The sequence below is a fragment of the Chiloscyllium plagiosum genome, unplaced genomic scaffold (genome assembly GCF_037043375.1).
Source record: "Chiloscyllium plagiosum isolate Xiang-an unplaced genomic scaffold, Cpla_swu_hap1 HiC_scaffold_13, whole genome shotgun sequence".
Classification (NCBI taxonomy): domain Eukaryota; kingdom Metazoa; phylum Chordata; class Chondrichthyes; order Orectolobiformes; family Hemiscylliidae; genus Chiloscyllium; species Chiloscyllium plagiosum.
Window position 1 is genome coordinate 34,324,509 of NW_028270151.1, and position 16,637 is coordinate 34,341,145.

The 16,637-nt window shown below is 40.5% G+C and overlaps 1 protein-coding gene across 19 annotated transcripts in view; it reads right to left on the reverse strand.

The window, feature by feature from the left end:
- The window catches only part of LOC122556034 (uncharacterized), a 130,015-nt gene that overhangs the window by 80,908 nt on the left and 32,470 nt on the right, over positions 1-16,637 (reverse strand). For 10 of the 19 annotated variants that reach the window (XM_087993505.1, XM_087993489.1, XM_087993494.1 and 7 more), the window contains 10 exons: positions 15,220-15,405; positions 14,097-14,192; positions 11,862-12,047; positions 10,734-10,829; positions 8,109-8,294; positions 7,356-7,451; positions 5,118-5,303; positions 3,993-4,088; positions 1,380-1,565; positions 626-808 (listed from right to left, as the gene is read on the reverse strand). In XM_087993505.1, coding sequence (XP_087849631.1) covers positions 626-808; positions 1,380-1,565; positions 3,993-4,088; positions 5,118-5,303; positions 7,356-7,451; positions 8,109-8,294; positions 10,734-10,829; positions 11,862-12,047; positions 14,097-14,192; positions 15,220-15,405 — 1,497 coding nt within the window. The remainder of the gene's footprint in view (positions 1-625; positions 809-1,379; positions 1,566-3,992; positions 4,089-5,117; positions 5,304-7,355; positions 7,452-8,108; positions 8,295-10,733; positions 10,830-11,861; positions 12,048-14,096; positions 14,193-15,219; positions 15,406-16,637) is intronic. The other 9 variants (XM_087993491.1, XM_087993504.1, XM_087993500.1 and 6 more) reach the window with 7 other exon arrangements.

The following is a 16,637-nucleotide window of genomic DNA, read 5'->3' on the forward strand; positions in this document are numbered from 1 at the left end:
CCCAAACCAGAGTAAAACTGTCCTGGAAGAACTGGCCGCTCCCCTTTCATTCTACAAATGTATTTTTTAATTTAAATTTTTAAAGCTTCTTCAAGTAAATCAACCCTAGACATTTCAGAATCTGTGATTTTACGACCTCCTGAAAAGAAACAATGAATTTCAATTCAGCAGTTCATCTTTTATCAAATATTACCGCAGTCATGAAATGGACCTAGACAGCTAAGCCCTTTCTTCAGGATAACACATATTCTGGATCGCAATGGAAATTGGAGGTCATAAAATCTAGGATAAGAAATATCGTCACATCCTAACTTTTCCATTTGCATGTAGATTTCACTGTACAGACTGGTGCTTTTTCAGATGTAACATAACTTGAATTCACACTTGAGTGCATTTACAATAGATCACTGTTAAAATTACCCAGCCCAAACATACTAAATTTAAATATATATTGGCCATTATTTTGCCAAATGGTCTGGAGACCAGTGCTCAGCTTGATCTATTCCTGACACTGTTTTAGCTCAGCGTGGTGAAACATTTTAAAGTTTACTGCATGCATTGTCCAATTATCAGTACTGGAGGCAAGAAATAGCTTTCATGAGTACGGTTTGATGTTCACAGTTACCTGGTGTTGTGGAACTGACATCACTTGTTGAGATTGTCATGTTCTGAGTTGTCGATGGTTGAGTGCTGCTCAGTGTAGTTGGAGGGACCTGTGTAACTGAAGATGATGCAGAGCTTTGTGACGTATTTGTTAGTAGTTGGAAGGAAGTAGAGCTTTGTGTTGTTATTGCAATACTTGATGTGGCTGTTAAAATGAAAAATCATTTTGGACACTTTAACAATGTATAACACAGTTTGTTACCATTTTCAAATCTGCAAGAGCTTCAGAACCCAGAACAATTTTATATATCATTATATTGGTGGCTTCAACAATACTATCTAAAAATTTTATTGTTGCCCACATGAACTTCCTGGTTAAATATCCACTACATGTGCACACTATTAGAACATAGAACATTACAGCACTGTGCTGACCCTTCAGCCCTCAATGTTGCACCGAGCTACTGAACCAACCTGAAGCGTATCTCTCCTACACTACTCCATTATCATCCGTATGTTTATCCAATCACCATGTAACGTTGGCAAGCCGACTATTGTTGTAGGCAGTACGCTCCACACCCCTAAAGCTCTCTGAGAAAAGAAACTACCTCTGACATCTTTCCTATATGTATCACCCCTCAATTTAAAGCTTTGTCTCCTTGTGCTAGCCATCACCATCCGAGGAAAACATTTGTTTAATATTTCTGCAGGGAATCATGTTACAATTGACTTTGTTCCAGTGCATGTGCTGTGAAATATCATATAACTTAGCTTACTATTTGCTGTTGTTGGGAGATTGTTCCCTGTTGTTGAGTTTGGTGTGGATTCTGTTGTTGAGTGCTGAGTGGTGTTCTCTGCAGTTGTCACTCCTGGGATGGATGCAGAGGCTGCTGTAGTTGTTAATTGTACAGGTGTAGATGATGTTCCAACCAGAGGAGTTGTGGTCGGACCAGTTGTTACAGCTGTGTAAACAAAATCACATTTCAGTCTTCAAAGAACTTTCCTTCTATACAAATTAAATGACAACATTAAATCTGAGAAATGTTTAAATTTGCAAGTATGGCCACTTCTTGTCCTTCATGTATTGGTGCAGTTAGAAGATTATAGAACCGGATTCTGTCAGCAATGCAAGGGTAAGTGATTTGTCCAGATCTTCAGTCAGCATCAATGCTGGGCCCATTGCCAAATCCAACAAAGATTTCTGCACCCACAGATGTCTACTGGTTCATATGGGTCTTTTAATCCTCAATGCAGTAGAAATGGAGCAATGCAGCCTTTCAAGGTGCACTCAGGGGAGAACAAGAGAAGATGGATAGGAAGAGGACAGGCTCCCATTTCTACAATATTACCAAATATCGGGATTGTCCAATGAGCAAAGATTAAACAGGTTTGGACTTTACTCACTGGAGTTTAGAAGAATAAGAATGAGAGATGATCTCATTGAACCATAGAGTGTTCTTAAGGGGCTGAGAGGATGGTTTTCCTCATGGGAGAATCTGGGTTCACAGACATGGTCTCTGAATAAAGTTTGCAAACTTAAGATGGGGTTGTTGAAGAAGTTCTTCTCCCAGAGGACAGACTCCTGATCAATATGGGAATCAATTTTTATAAGGAAAAGGCAGGAAAGTGAACATGAGGAATGTTGGCCAGTCCATGATTCTAATGAATGGCAGAGCAGGCCCCATGAGCTGACCGGCCTATTCCTGTCCCTATTGCTCATTATCTTATCATTCCAAGTGTTAATGTGCTTTAGATTAGATAAGATTCCCTACAGTGTGGAAACAGGCCCTTTGGCCGAACAATCCAACACTCACTCTCTGAAGAGCAACCCATCCAGACCCATTTCCCTCTGACTAATGTACTGAACACAATGGGCAATTTAACATGGCCAATTCACCTGACCTGCACATCTTTGGACTGTGGGAAGAAACCAGAGCACCCGGAGGAAACCCACGCAGACACAGGGAGAACGTGCAAGCTCCACACAGGCACACACCTAAGGCTGGAATCGAACTTGGGACCCTGGTGCTATGAACTAGCAGTACTAACCACTGAGCCACCATGCTGCCCACCCAGCTGTAAGCTAACATAACCAGTTATCTTCCTGATAGGTAACAAACTAGTTTTTTAACCTAAGAATGTGGCTTCACCACTTGAAACGACTTAGCTCCACTGACTAATGTCACAAGATGAGTGTGTAGTATCAGATTAACCCAAAGAAAATCTTAGAAGAAACATGTGCACACATCACATGACAACATTTAGTAATTAAGATCCTATTCTCAATCGCTGTTGTCATGGACAAGGCCAGACTCGCTCAAAACATTTCAAGAAATTTGCCCAGGCCCAAACTTGGATCGTTTTTTAAGTGGATACTCCAAGAGTGGGTTACTCTTTGGATGGTCGGTGTGGAGTTGTTGGGCCAAATGGCCTGGTCCACACTGTGGATTCTATGATTATCAGGAGTGATGCAACTGGCTCTATCACTTTGTTTTAAACAAAACAGAAATTATTCGCAAAATTACCGAATGAAACACAAAGGAGAACAGAACACAGAATAACATTAACAAGCTGAAAACCCAAGAGATCATCCAAACTTAATGATGCTGTTGCAAATACTTTCAACAATCTCCATAAACATTCCCTTTGTACAAGAGGTAAAATCAAACCCAGATTCCTTCAGGAGAGATGTCAGAGAGAGGGAGGATCAGCTTGAACCTTGGGTCCAGCAGCTTCACAACTGACTGTCTGCTAAAACCAAACCAAACCCAAACCAGAGAAAAACTGAGCTGAAAGAACTGGCCACTCCCCTTTCATTCTGCAAGGAATTTGTATTTAAACTTTAAAGCTTCTTGAAGTAGATCAACCCCAGACATTTCAGAACCTGTGTCTTTACGACCTCCTGAAGAGAAACAATGAATTTCAATTCAGCAGTCCATCTTTTGTCAAATATTACTGCTTTCATGAAATGGACTGAGAAAGCTTCACCCTTTATTCGGGATAACATGTAATCATGATCACAATGGAAATTGGAAGTTGTAAAATCTAGGATAAGAAATATCATCACATCCTAACTTTTCCATTTGCATGTGGATTTCACTGTACAGACTGATGCATTTTCAGATTGTAACATAACTTGAATTGACACTTGAGTGCATTTACAATAGAACCCTTTTAAAATTACCCAGCCCAAACATATTAAAATTAAATATATATTGGCCATTATTTTGCCAAATGGTCTGGAGACCAGTGCTCAGCTTGATTTAATCCTGACATTGTTTTAGTTCAGCGTGATGAGGCATTTTAAAGTTTACTGCATGCGTTGTCCAATTATCAGTACTCTAGGCAAGAAATAGCTTTCATGAGTACAGTTTGATGTTCACAGTTACCTGGTGTTGTGGAACTGACATCACTTGTTGAGGTTGTCATGTTCTGAGTTGTCGATGGTTGAGTGCTGCTCAGTGTAGTTGGAGGGACCTGTGTAACTGAAGATGATGCAGAGGTTTGTGATGTATTTGTTAGTAGTTGGAAGGAAGCAGAGCTTTGTATTGTTATTGCAATACTTGATGTGGCTATTCCAATAAAAAATCATTTACAAGATAATACATGGCTTGGAAAGGGTGGACGCTGGGAAATTGTTTCTGTTAAGAGAGGAGACTAGGACCCGTGGACACAGCCTTAGAATTAGAGGGGATGAATTCAGAACAGAAATGCGGAGACATTTCCTCTAGCCAGAGAGTGGTGGGCCTGTGGGATTCATTGCCACAGAGTGCAGTGGAGGCCGGGACGCTAAATGTCTTCAAAGCAGAGATTGATTAATTCTTGATGTCACAAGGAATTCAGGGCTACAGGGAGAATGCAGGTAAGTGGAGTTGGAATGCCAATCAGCTATTATTGAATGGCAGAGAGGACGTGATGGGCCGAATGACCTTACCTCCACTCCTATGTCATCTGGTCTTATTTTGGACACTTTGACGATGTATAACACAGTTTGTTACCATTTACAACTCTGTAGGAGCTTCATAACCAAGAACAATTTTATATATCATTATATTGGTGGCTTCAACAATACTATCTAAAAAAACTATTGCTGCCCACATGAACTTCCTGGTTAAATAAATCCACTATAAATGCACACTATTAGAACATAGAACATTACAGCGCAGTACAGGCCCTTCAGCCCTCAATGTTGTGCCGAGCTGTTGCACCAATCTGAAGCCTATCTCTCCTACACTACTCCATTATCATCCGTATGTTTATCCAATCACCATGTAACGTTGGCAAGCCGACTATTGTTGTAGGCAGTACGCTCCACACCCCTAAAGCTCTCTGAGAAAAGAAACTACCTCTGACATCTTTCCTATATGTATCACCCCTCAATTTAAAGATTTGTCTCCTTGTGCTAGCCATCACCATCCGAGGAAAACATTTGTTTAACATTTCTGCAGGAAATCATGCTGCAATTGACTTTGTTCCAGTACATGTGCTGTGAAATATCATATAACTTAGCTTACTATTTGCTGTTGTTGGGAGATTGTACCCTGTTGTTGAGTTCGGTGTGGATTCTGTTGTTGAGTGCTGAGTGGTGTTCTCTGCAGTTGTCACTCCTGGGATGGATGCAGAGGCTGCTGTAGTTGTTAATTGTACAGGTGTAGATGATGTTCCAACCAGAGGAGTTGTGGTCGGACCAGTTGTTACAGCTGTGTAAACAAAATCACATTTCAGTCTTCAAAGAACTTTCCTTCTATACAATTTAAATGACAACATTAAATCTGAGAGATATTTAAATTTGCAAATATGGCATCTTCTTGTCCTTCATGTATTGGTGAAGTTAGAACATAATAGAACTGGATTCTGTCAGCAATGCAAGGGTAAGTGATTTGTCCAGATCTTCAGTCAGCATCAATGCTGGGCCCATTGCCAAATCCAACAAAGATTTCTGCACCCACAGATGTCTACTGGTTCATATGGGTCTTTTAATCCTAAACGCAGTAGAAATGGAGCAATGCAGCCTTTCAAGGTGCACTCAGGGGAGAACAAGAGAAGATGGATAGGAAGAGGACAAGCTCCCTTTTCTGCAATATTACCAAACATCGGGATTGTCCAATGAGCACAGATTAAACAGGTTTGGACTTTACTCACTGGAGTTTAGAAGAATGAGAGATGATCTCATTGAAACATAGAGTGTTCTTAAAGGGCTTCACAGGGTAAATGCTGAGAGGATGGTTTTCCTCATGGGAGAATCTAGGTTCACCGGACATAGTCTCTGAATAAGGTATGTATACCTTGGGTGGGGTTGTGGAAGAATTTCTTCGCCACAAGGACAGACTCCTGATCAATCGCAGAATCAACGGTTATAAGTAAATGGCAGGAAAGTGAACATGAGGAATGTTGGCCTGTCCATGATTCTAATGAATGGCAGAGCAGGCTCCGGGAGCTGACCGGCCTATTCCTGTTCCTATTGCTTATTATCTTATCGTTCAAAGCGTGAATGTAATCAACCAGCCTGAAGCTAACATAACAGGTTATCTTTTACCAATATGTAACAAACTAGATTTTAACTTCAGAACGTGGCTTCACCACTTGAAACTAGTTGGCTCCATAGATGAATGTCACAAGATGGGTTTGGAGCATCACGTTAACACAAAGAAAATCTTAGAAGAAACACGTGCACAAATCACATGACAACATTTGGTAATCAGGGTCCTATTCTCTATGTTCATTGTTGTGGACAAGGCCAGACCTGCTCTGAACATTTACAGAAATTAGCCCAGACCCTACCTTTGCTCATTTATTCAGAAGGCGTGCAGTGGATATTCCAATCGTGATGCAACTGGCCCAACCACTTTGTTTTAAACAAAACAGAATTTATTTACAAGTTTACCGAATGAAACACAAAGGAGAACAGAACACAGAATAACATAAACTAGCTGAAAACCCAAGAGATCATCCAAACTTAATGATGCTGTTGCAAATACTTTCAACAATCTCCATAAACATTCCCTTTGTACAAGAGGTAAAATCAAACCCAGGTTCCTACAGGAGAGATGTCAGAGAGAGGGAGGATCAGCTTGAACTTTGGGTCCAGCAGCTTCACAACTGACTGTCTGCTAAAACCAAACCAAGCCCAAACCAGAGTAAAACTGTCCTGGAAGAACTGGCCACTACCCTTTCATTCTACAAATGTATTTTTTAATTTAAATTTTAAACCTTCTTCAAGTAGATCAACCCTAGACATTTCAGAATCTGTGATTTTACGACCTCCTGAAAAGAAACAATGAATTTCAATTCAGCAGTCCATCTCTTATCAAATATTACCACTGTGATGAAATGGACTTAGACAGCTAAGCCCTTTCTTCAGGATAACCCATATTCTGGATCGCAATGGTAATTGGAGCTCATAAAATCTAGGATATGAAATATCGTCACATCCTAACTTTTCCATCTGCATGTAGATTTCACTGTACAGACTGATGCTTTTTCAGTTTGTTACATAACTTGAATTTACGCTTGATTGCCTCTACAATAGAACCCTGTTAAAATTACCCAGCCCAAACATTTTAAAATTAAAACATATATTGGCCATTATTTTGCCAAATGTTCTGGAGTCCAGTGTTCAGCTTGATCGAATCCTGATATTGTTTTAGCTCAGTGTGGTGAAACATTTTAAAGTTTACTGCATGCATTGTCCAATTATCAGTACTGTAGGCAAGAAATAGCTTTCATGAATACGGTTTGATGTTCACAGTTACCTGGTGTTGTGGAACTGACATCACTTGTTGAGATTGTCATGTTCTGAGTTGTCGATGGTTGAGTGCTGCTCAGTGTAGTTGGAGGGACCTGTGTAACTGAAGATGATGCAGAGCTTTGTGACGTATTTGTTAGTAGTTGGAAGGAAGAAAAGCTTTCTGTTGTTATTGCAAAGCTGATGTGGCTGTTACAATAAAAAATCATTTTGGACACTTTAACAATGTATAACACAGTTTGTTACCATTTCCAAATCTGTAGGAGCTTCATAACCAAGAACAATTTTATATGTCATTATATTGGTGGCTTCAACAATACTATTAAAAAAAACTATTGCTGCCCACATGAACTTCCTGGTTAAATATCCACTATAAATGCACACTATTAGAACATAGAACATTACAGCGCAGTACAGGCCTTTCAGCCCTCGATGTTATGCCGAGCTGTTGCACCAACCTGAAGCCTATCTCTCCTACACGACTCCATTACCATCCGTATGTTTATCCAATCACCATGTAACGTTGGCAAGCCGACTATTGTTGCAGGCAGTACGCTCCACACCCCTAAAGCTCTCTAAGAAAAGAAACTACCTCTGACATCTTTCCTATATGTATCACCCCTCAATTTAAAGAATTGTCTCCTTGTGCTAGCCATCACCATCCGAGGAAAAGATTTGTTTAACATTTCTGCAGGAAATCATGTTACAATTGACTTTGTTCCAGTGCATGTGCTGTGAAATATCATATAACTTAGCTTACTATTTGCTGTTGTTGGGAGATTGTTCCCTGTTGTTGAGTTTGGTGTGGATTCTGTTGTTGAGTGCTGAGTGGTGTTCTCTGCAGTTGTCACTCCTGGGATGGATGCTGAGGCTGCTGTAGTTGTAAATTGTACAGGTGTAGATGATGTTCCAACCAGAGGAGTTGTGGTCGGACCAGTTGTTACAGCTGTGTAAGCAAAACCACATTTCAGTCTTCAAAGAACTTTCCTTCTATACAAATTAAATGACAACATTAAATCTGAGAAATGTTTAAATTTGCAAGTATGGCCACTTCTTGTCCTTCATGTATTGATGTAGTTAGAAGATTATAGAACCGGATTCTGTCAGCAATGCAAGGGTAAGTGATTTGTCCAGATCTTCGGTCAGCATCAATGCTGGGCCCATTGCCAAATCCAACAAAGATTTCTGCACCCACAGATGTCTACTGGTTCATATGGGTCTTTTAATCCTCAGTGCAGTAGAAATGGAGCAATGCAGCCTTTCAAGGTGCACTCTGGGGAGAACAAGAGAAGATGGATAGGAAGAGGACAGGCTCCTTTTTCTACAATATTACCAAACATTGGGATTGTCCAATGAGCAAAGATTAAGCAGTTTGGACTTTACTCACTGGAGTTTAGAAGAATGAGAGATGATCTCATTGAAACATAGAGTGTTCTTAAGGGGCTTCACAGGGTAAATGCTGAGAGGATGGTTTTCCTCATGGGAGAATCTAGGTTCACAGGACATAGTCTCTGAATAAAGTTTGCAAATTTAAGATGGGGTTGTGGAAGAAGTTCTTCTCCCAGAGGACAGACTCCTGATCAATATGGGAATCAATTTTTATAAGGAAAAGGCAGGAAAGTGAACATGAGGAATGTTGGCCTGTCCATGATTCTAATGAATGGCAGAGCAGGCCCCATGAGCTGACCGGCCTATTCCTGTTCCTATTGCTCATTATCTTATCATTCAAAGTGTTAATGTGCTTTAGATTAGATAAGATTCCCTACAGTGTGGAAACAGGCCCTTTGGCTGAACAATCCAACACTCACTCTCTGAAGAGCAACCCATCCAGACCCATTTCCCTCTGACTAATGTACAGAACACAATGGGCAATTTAACATTGCCAATTCACCTTACCTGCACATCTTTGGACTGTGGGAAGAAACCAGAGCACCCGGAGGAAACCCACGCAGACACAGGGAGAACGTGCAAGCTCCACACAGGCACACACCTAAGGCTGGAATCGAACTTGGGACCCTGGTGCTATGAGCTAGCAGTACTAACCACTGAGCCACCATGCTGCCCACCCAGCTGTAAGCTAACATAACCAGTTATCTTCCTGATATGTAACAAACTAGTTTTTTAACCTAAGAATGTGGCTTCACCACTTGAAACGACTTTGCTCCACTGACTAATGTCACAAGATGGGTTTGTAGATTCAGATTCACCCAAAGAAAATCTTAGAAGAAACATGTGCACACATCACATGACAACATTTGGTAATCAAGATCCTATTCTCAATCGCTGTTGTCATGGACAAAACCAGACTCGATCAAAACATTTCAAGAAATTTGCCCACGGCCCAAACTTGGATCGTTTTTTTAAGTGGATACTCCAAGAGTGGGTTACTCTTTGGATGGTCGGTGTGGAGTTGTTGGGCCAAATGGCCTGGTCCACACTGTGGATTCTATGATTATCAGGAGTGATGCAACTGGCTCTATCACTTAGTTTTAAACAAAACAGAAATTATTCGCAAAATTACCGAATGAAACACAAAGGAGAACAGAACACAGAATAACATTAACAAGCTGAAAACCCAAGAGATCATCCAAACTTAATGATGCTGTTGCAAATACTTTCAACAATCTCCATAAACATTCCCTTTGTACAAGAGGTAAAATCAAACCCAGGTTCCTTCAGGAGAGATGTCAGAGAGAAGGAGGATCAGCTTGAACCTTGGGTCCAGCAGCTTCACAACTGACTGTCTGCTAAAACCAAACCAAACCCAAACCAGAGTAAAATTGTGCTGGAAGACCTGGCCACTCCCCTTTCATTCTGCAAGGAATTTGTATTTAAACTTTAAAGCTTCTTGAAGTAGATCAACCCCAGACATTTCAGAACCTGTGTCTTTACGACCTCCTGAAAAGAAACAATGAATTTCAATTCAGCAGTCCATCTTTTGTCAAATATTACTGCTTTCATGAAATGGACTGAGAAAGCTTCACCCTTTATTCGGGATAACATATAATCATGATCACAATGGAAATTGGAGGTTGTAAAATCTAGGATAAGAAATATCATCACATCCTAACTTTTCCATTTGCATGTGGATTTCACTGTACAGACTGATGCATTTTCAGATTGTAACATAACTTGAATTCACACTTGAGTGCATTTACAATAGAACCCTGTTAAAATTACCCAGCCCAAACATATTAAAATTAAATATATATTGGCCATTATTTTGCCAAATGGTCTGGAGACCAGTGCTCAGCTTGATTTAATCCTGACGTTGTTTTAGCTCAGCGTGGTGAGACATTTTAAAGTTTACTGCATGCGTTGTCCAATTATCAGTCCTATAGGCAAGAAATAGCTTTCATGAGTACGGTTTGATGTTCACAGTTACCTGGTGTTGTGGAACTGACATCACTTGTTGAGATTGTCATGTTCTGAGTTGTCGATGGTTGAGTGCTGCTCAGTGTAGTTGGAGGGACCTGTGTAACTGAAGATGATGCAGAGGTTTGTGATATATTTGTTAGTAGTTGGAAGGAAGCAGAGCTTTGTATTGTTATTCCAATACTTGATGTGGCTGTTCCAATAAAAAATCATTTACAAGATAATACATGGCTTGGAAAGGGTGGACGCTAGGAAATTGTTTCTGTTAAGAGAGGAGACTAGGACCCGTGGACAAAGCCTTAGAATTAGAGGGGATGAATTCAGAACAGAAATGCGGAGACATTTCCTCTAGCCAGAGAGTGGTGGGCCTGTGGAATTCATTGCCACAGAGTTCAGTGGAGGCCGGGACGCTAAATGTCTTCAAAGCAGAGATTGATAAATTCTTGATGTCACAAGGAATTCAGGGCTACAGGGAGAATGCGGGTAAGTGGAGTTGGAATGCCAATCAGCTATTATTGAATGGCAGAGTGGACGTGATGGGCCGAATGGCCTTACTTCCACTCCTATGTCATCTGCTCTTATTTTGGACACTTTGACAATGTATAACACAGTTTGTTACCATTTACAAATCTGTAGGAGCTTCATAACCAAGAACAATTTTATATATCATTATATTGGTGGCTTCAAAAATACTATCTAAAAAAACTATTGCGGCCCACATGAACTTCCTGGTTAAATATCCACTATAAATGCACACTATTAGAACATAGAACATTACAGCGCAGTACAGGCCCGTCAGCCCTCAATGTTGTGCCGAGCTGTTGCACCAATCTGAAGCCTATCTCTCCTACACTACTCCATTATCATCCGTATGTTTATCCAATCACCATGTAACGTTGGCAAGCCGACTATTGTTGCAGGCAGTACGCTCAAAACCCCTAAAGCTCTCTGAGAAAAGAAACTACCTCTGACATCTTTCCCCTCTGACATCTATCACCCCTCAATTTAAAGAATTGTCTCCTTGTGCTAGCCATCACCATCCGAGGAAAACATTTGTTTAACATTTCTGCAGGAAATCATGTTACAATTGACTTTGTTCCAGTGCATGTGCTGTGAAATATCATATAACTTAGCTTACTATTTGCTGTTGTTGGGAGATTGTTCCCTGTTGTTGAGTTCGGTGTGGATTCTGTTGTTGAGTGCTGAGTGGTGTTCTCTGCAGTTGTCACTCCTGGGATGGATGCAGAGGCTGCTGTAGTTGTTAATTGTACAGGTGTAGATGATGTTCCAACCAGAGGAGTTGTGGTCGCACCAGTTGTTACAGCTGTGTAAGCAAAACCACATTTCAGTCTTCAAAGAACTTTCCTTCTATACAATTTAAATGACAACATTAAATCTGAGAGATATTTAAATTTGCAAATATGGCATCTTCTTGTCATTCATGTATTGATGTAGTTAGAACATAATAGAACTGGATTCTGTCAGTAATGCAAGGGTAAGTGATTTGTCCAGATCTTCAGTCAGCATCAATGCTGGGCCCATTGCCAAATCCAACAAATATTTCTGCACCCACAGATGTCTACTGGTTCATATGGGTCTTTTAATCCTCAATGCAGTAGAAATGGAGCAATGCAGCCTTTCAAGGTGCACTCAGGGGAGAACAAGAGAAGATGGATAGGAAGAAGACAGGCTCCCATTTCTACAATATTACCAAACATCGGGATTGTCCAATGAGCAAAGATTAAACAGGTTTGGACATTACTCACTGGAGTTTAGAAGAATGAGATATGGTCTCATTGAAACATAGAGTGTTCTTAAGGGGCTTCACAGGGTAAATGCTGAGAAGATGGTTTTCCTCATGGGAGAATCTAGGTTCACCGGACATAGTCTCTGAATAAGGTATGTATACCTTGGGTGGGGTTGTGGAAGAATTTCTTCGCCACAAGGACAGACTCCTGATCAATCGCGGAATCAACGGTTATAAGTAAAAGGCAGGAAAGTGAACATGAGGAATGTTGGCCTGTCCATGATTCTAATGAATGGCAGAGCAGGCTCCGGGAGCTGACCGGCCTATTCCTGTTCCTATTGCTTATTATCTTATTGTTCAAAGCGTGAATGTAATTAACCAGCCTGAAGCTAACATAACAGGTTATCTTTTACCGATATGTAACAAACTAGATTTTAACTTCAGAACGTGGCTTCACCACTTGAAACTAGTTAGCTGCATAGATGAATGTCACAAAATGGGTTTGGAGCATCACGTTAACACAAAGAAAATCTTAGAAGAAACACGTGCACACATCACATGACAACACTTGATAATCAGGGTCCTATTCTCTATGGTCATTGTTGTGGACAAGGCCAGACCTGCTCAGAACATTTACAGAAATTAGCCCAGACCCTACCTTTGCTCATTTATTCAGAAGGCATACAGTAGATATTCCAATAGTGATGCAACTGGCCCAACCACTTTGTTTTAAACAAAACAGAATTTATTTACAAGTTTACCGAATGAAACACAAAGGAGAACAGAACACAGAATAACATTAACAAGCTGAAAACCCAAGAGATCATCCAAACTTAATGATGCTGTTGCAAATACTTTCAACAATCTCCATAAACATTCCCTGGGCACAAGAGGTAAAATCAAACCCAGGTTCCTACAGGAGAGATGTCAGAGAGAGGGAGGATCAGCTTGAACCTTGGGTCCAGCAGCTTCACAACTGACTGTCTGCTAAAACCAAACCAAACCCAAATCAGAGTAAAATTGTGCTGGAAGACCTGGCCACTCCCCTTTCATTCTGCAAGGAATTTCTATTTAAACTTTTTAAGCTTCTTGAAGGAGATCAACCCCAGACATTTCAGAACCTGTGTCTTTACGACCTCCTGAAAAGAAACAATGAATTTCAATTCAGCAGTCCATCTTTTGTCAAATATTACTGCTTTCATGAAATGGACTGAGAAAGCTTCACCCTTTATTCGGGATAACATATAATCATGATCACAATGGAAATTGGAGGTTGTAAAATCTAGGATAAGAAATATCATCACATCCTAACTTTTCCATTTGCATGTGGATTTCACTGTACAGACTGATGCATTTTCAGATTGTAACATAACTTGAATTCACACTTGAGTGCATTTACAATAGAACCCTGTTAAAATTACCCAGCCCAAACATATTAAAATTAAATATATATTGGCCATTATTTTGCCAAATGGTCTGGAGACCAGTGCTCAGCTTGATTTAATCCTGACGTTGTTTTAGCTCAGCGTGGTGAGACATTTTAAAGTTTACTGCATGCGTTGTCCAATTATCAGTCCTATAGGCAAGAAATAGCTTTCATGAGTACGGTTTGATGTTCACAGTTACCTGGTGTTGTGGAACTGACATCACTTGTTGAGATTGTCATGTTCTGAGTTGTCGATGGTTGAGTGCTGCTCAGTGTAGTTGGAGGGACCTGTGTAACTGAAGATGATGCAGAGGTTTGTGATATATTTGTTAGTAGTTGGAAGGAAGCAGAGCTTTGTATTGTTATTCCAATACTTGATGTGGCTGTTCCAATAAAAAATCATTTACAAGATAATACATGGCTTGGAAAGGGTGGACGCTAGGAAATTGTTTCTGTTAAGAGAGGAGACTAGGACCCGTGGACACAGCCTTAGAATTAGAGGGGATGAATTCAGAACAGAAATGCGGAGACATTTCCTCTAGCCAGAGAGTGGTGGGCCTGTGGAATTCATTGCCACAGAGTTCAGTGGAGGCCGGGATGCCAAATGTCTTCAAAGCAGAGATTGATAAATTCTTGATGTCACAAGCAATTCAGGGCTACAGGGAGAATGCGGGTAAGTGGAGTTGGAATGCCAATCAGCTATTATTGAATGGCAGAGTGGACGTGATGGGCCGAATGGCCTTACTTCCACTCCTATGTCATCTGCTCTTATTTTGGACACTTTGACAATGTATAACACAGTTTGTTACCATTTACAAATCTGTAGGAGCTTCATAACCAAGAACAATTTTATATATCATTATATTGGTGGCTTCAACAATACTATCTAAAAAAACTATTGCTGCCCACATGAACTTCCTGGTTAAATATCCACTATAAATGCACACTATTAGAACATAGAACATTACAGCGCAGTACAGGCCCTTCAGCCCTCAATGTTGTGCCGAGCTGTTGCACCAATCTGAAGCCTATCTCTCCTACACTACTCCATTATCATCCGTATGTTTATCCAATCACCATGTAACGTTTGCAAGCCGACTATTGTTGCAGGCAGTACGCTCAAAACCCCTAAAGCTCTCTGAGAAAAGAAACTACCTCTGACATCTTTCCTATATATATCACCCCTCAATTTAAAGAATTGTCTCCTTGTGCTAGCCATCACCATCCGAGGAAAACATTTGTTTAACATTTCTGCAGGAAATCATGTTACAATTGACTTTGTTCCAGTGCATGTGCTGTGAAATATCATATAACTTAGCTTACTATTTGCTGTTGTTGGGAGATTGTTCCCTGTTGTTGAGTTTGGTGTGGATTCTGTTGTTGAGTGCTGAGTGGTGTTCTCTGCAGTTGTCACTCCTGGGATGGATGCAGAGGCTGCTGTAGTTGTTAATTGTACAGGTGTAGATGATGTTCCAACCAGAGGAGTTGTGGTCGGACCAGTTGTTACAGCTGTGTAAGCAAAACCACATTTCAGTCTTCAAAGAACTTTCCTTCTATACAATTTAAATGACAACATTAAATCTGAGAGATATTTAAATTTGCAAATATGGCATCTTCTTGTCATTCATGTATTGATGTAGTTAGAACATAATAGAACTGGATTCTGTCAGTAATGCAAGGGTAAGTGATTTGTCCAGATCTTCAGTCAGCATCAACGCTGGGCCCATTGCCAAATCCAACAAAGATTTCTGCACCCACAGATGTCTACTGGTTCATATGGGTCTTTTAATCCTCAATGCAGTAGAAATGGAGCAATGCAGCCTTTCAAGGTGCACTCAGGGGAGAACAAGAGAAGATGGATAGGAAGAAGACAGGCTCCCATTTCTACAATATTACCAAACATCGGGATTGTCCAATGAGCACAGATTAAACAGGTTTGGACATTACTCACTGGAGTTTAGAAGAATGAGAGATGATCTCATTGAAACATAGAGTGTTCTTAAGGGGCTTCACAGGGTAAATGCTGAGAAGATGGTTTTCCTCATGGGAGAATCTAGGTTCACCGGACATAGTCTCTGAATAAGGTATGTATACCTTGGGTGGGGTTGTGGAAGAGTTTCTTCGCCACAAGGACAGACTCCTGATCAATCGCGGAATCAACGGTTATAAGTAAAAGGCAGGAAAGTGAACATGAGGAATGTTGGCCTGTCCATGATTCTAATGAATGGCAGAGCAGGCTCCGGGAACTGACCGGCCTATTCCTGTTCCTATTGCTCATTATCTTATAGTTCAAAGCGTGAATGTAATCAACCAGCCTGAAGCTAACATAACCGGTTATCTTTTACCGATATGTAACAAACTAGATTTTAACTTCAGAACGTGGCTTCACCACTTGAAACTAGTTAGCTGCATAGATGAATGTCACAAGATGGGTTTGGAGCATCACGTTAACACAAAGAAAATCTTAGAAGAAACACGTGCACACATCACATGACAACATTTGGTAATCAGGGTCCTATTCTCTATGGTCATTGTTGTGGACAAGGCCAGACCTGCTCAGAACATTTACAGAAATTAGCCCAGACCCTACCTTTGCTCATTTATTCAGAAGGCATACAGTAGATATTCCAATAGTGATGCAACTGGCCCAACCACTTTGTTTTAAACAAGACAGAAATTATTCGCAAAATTACCGAATGAAACACAAAGGAGAACAGAACACAGAATAACATTAACAAGCT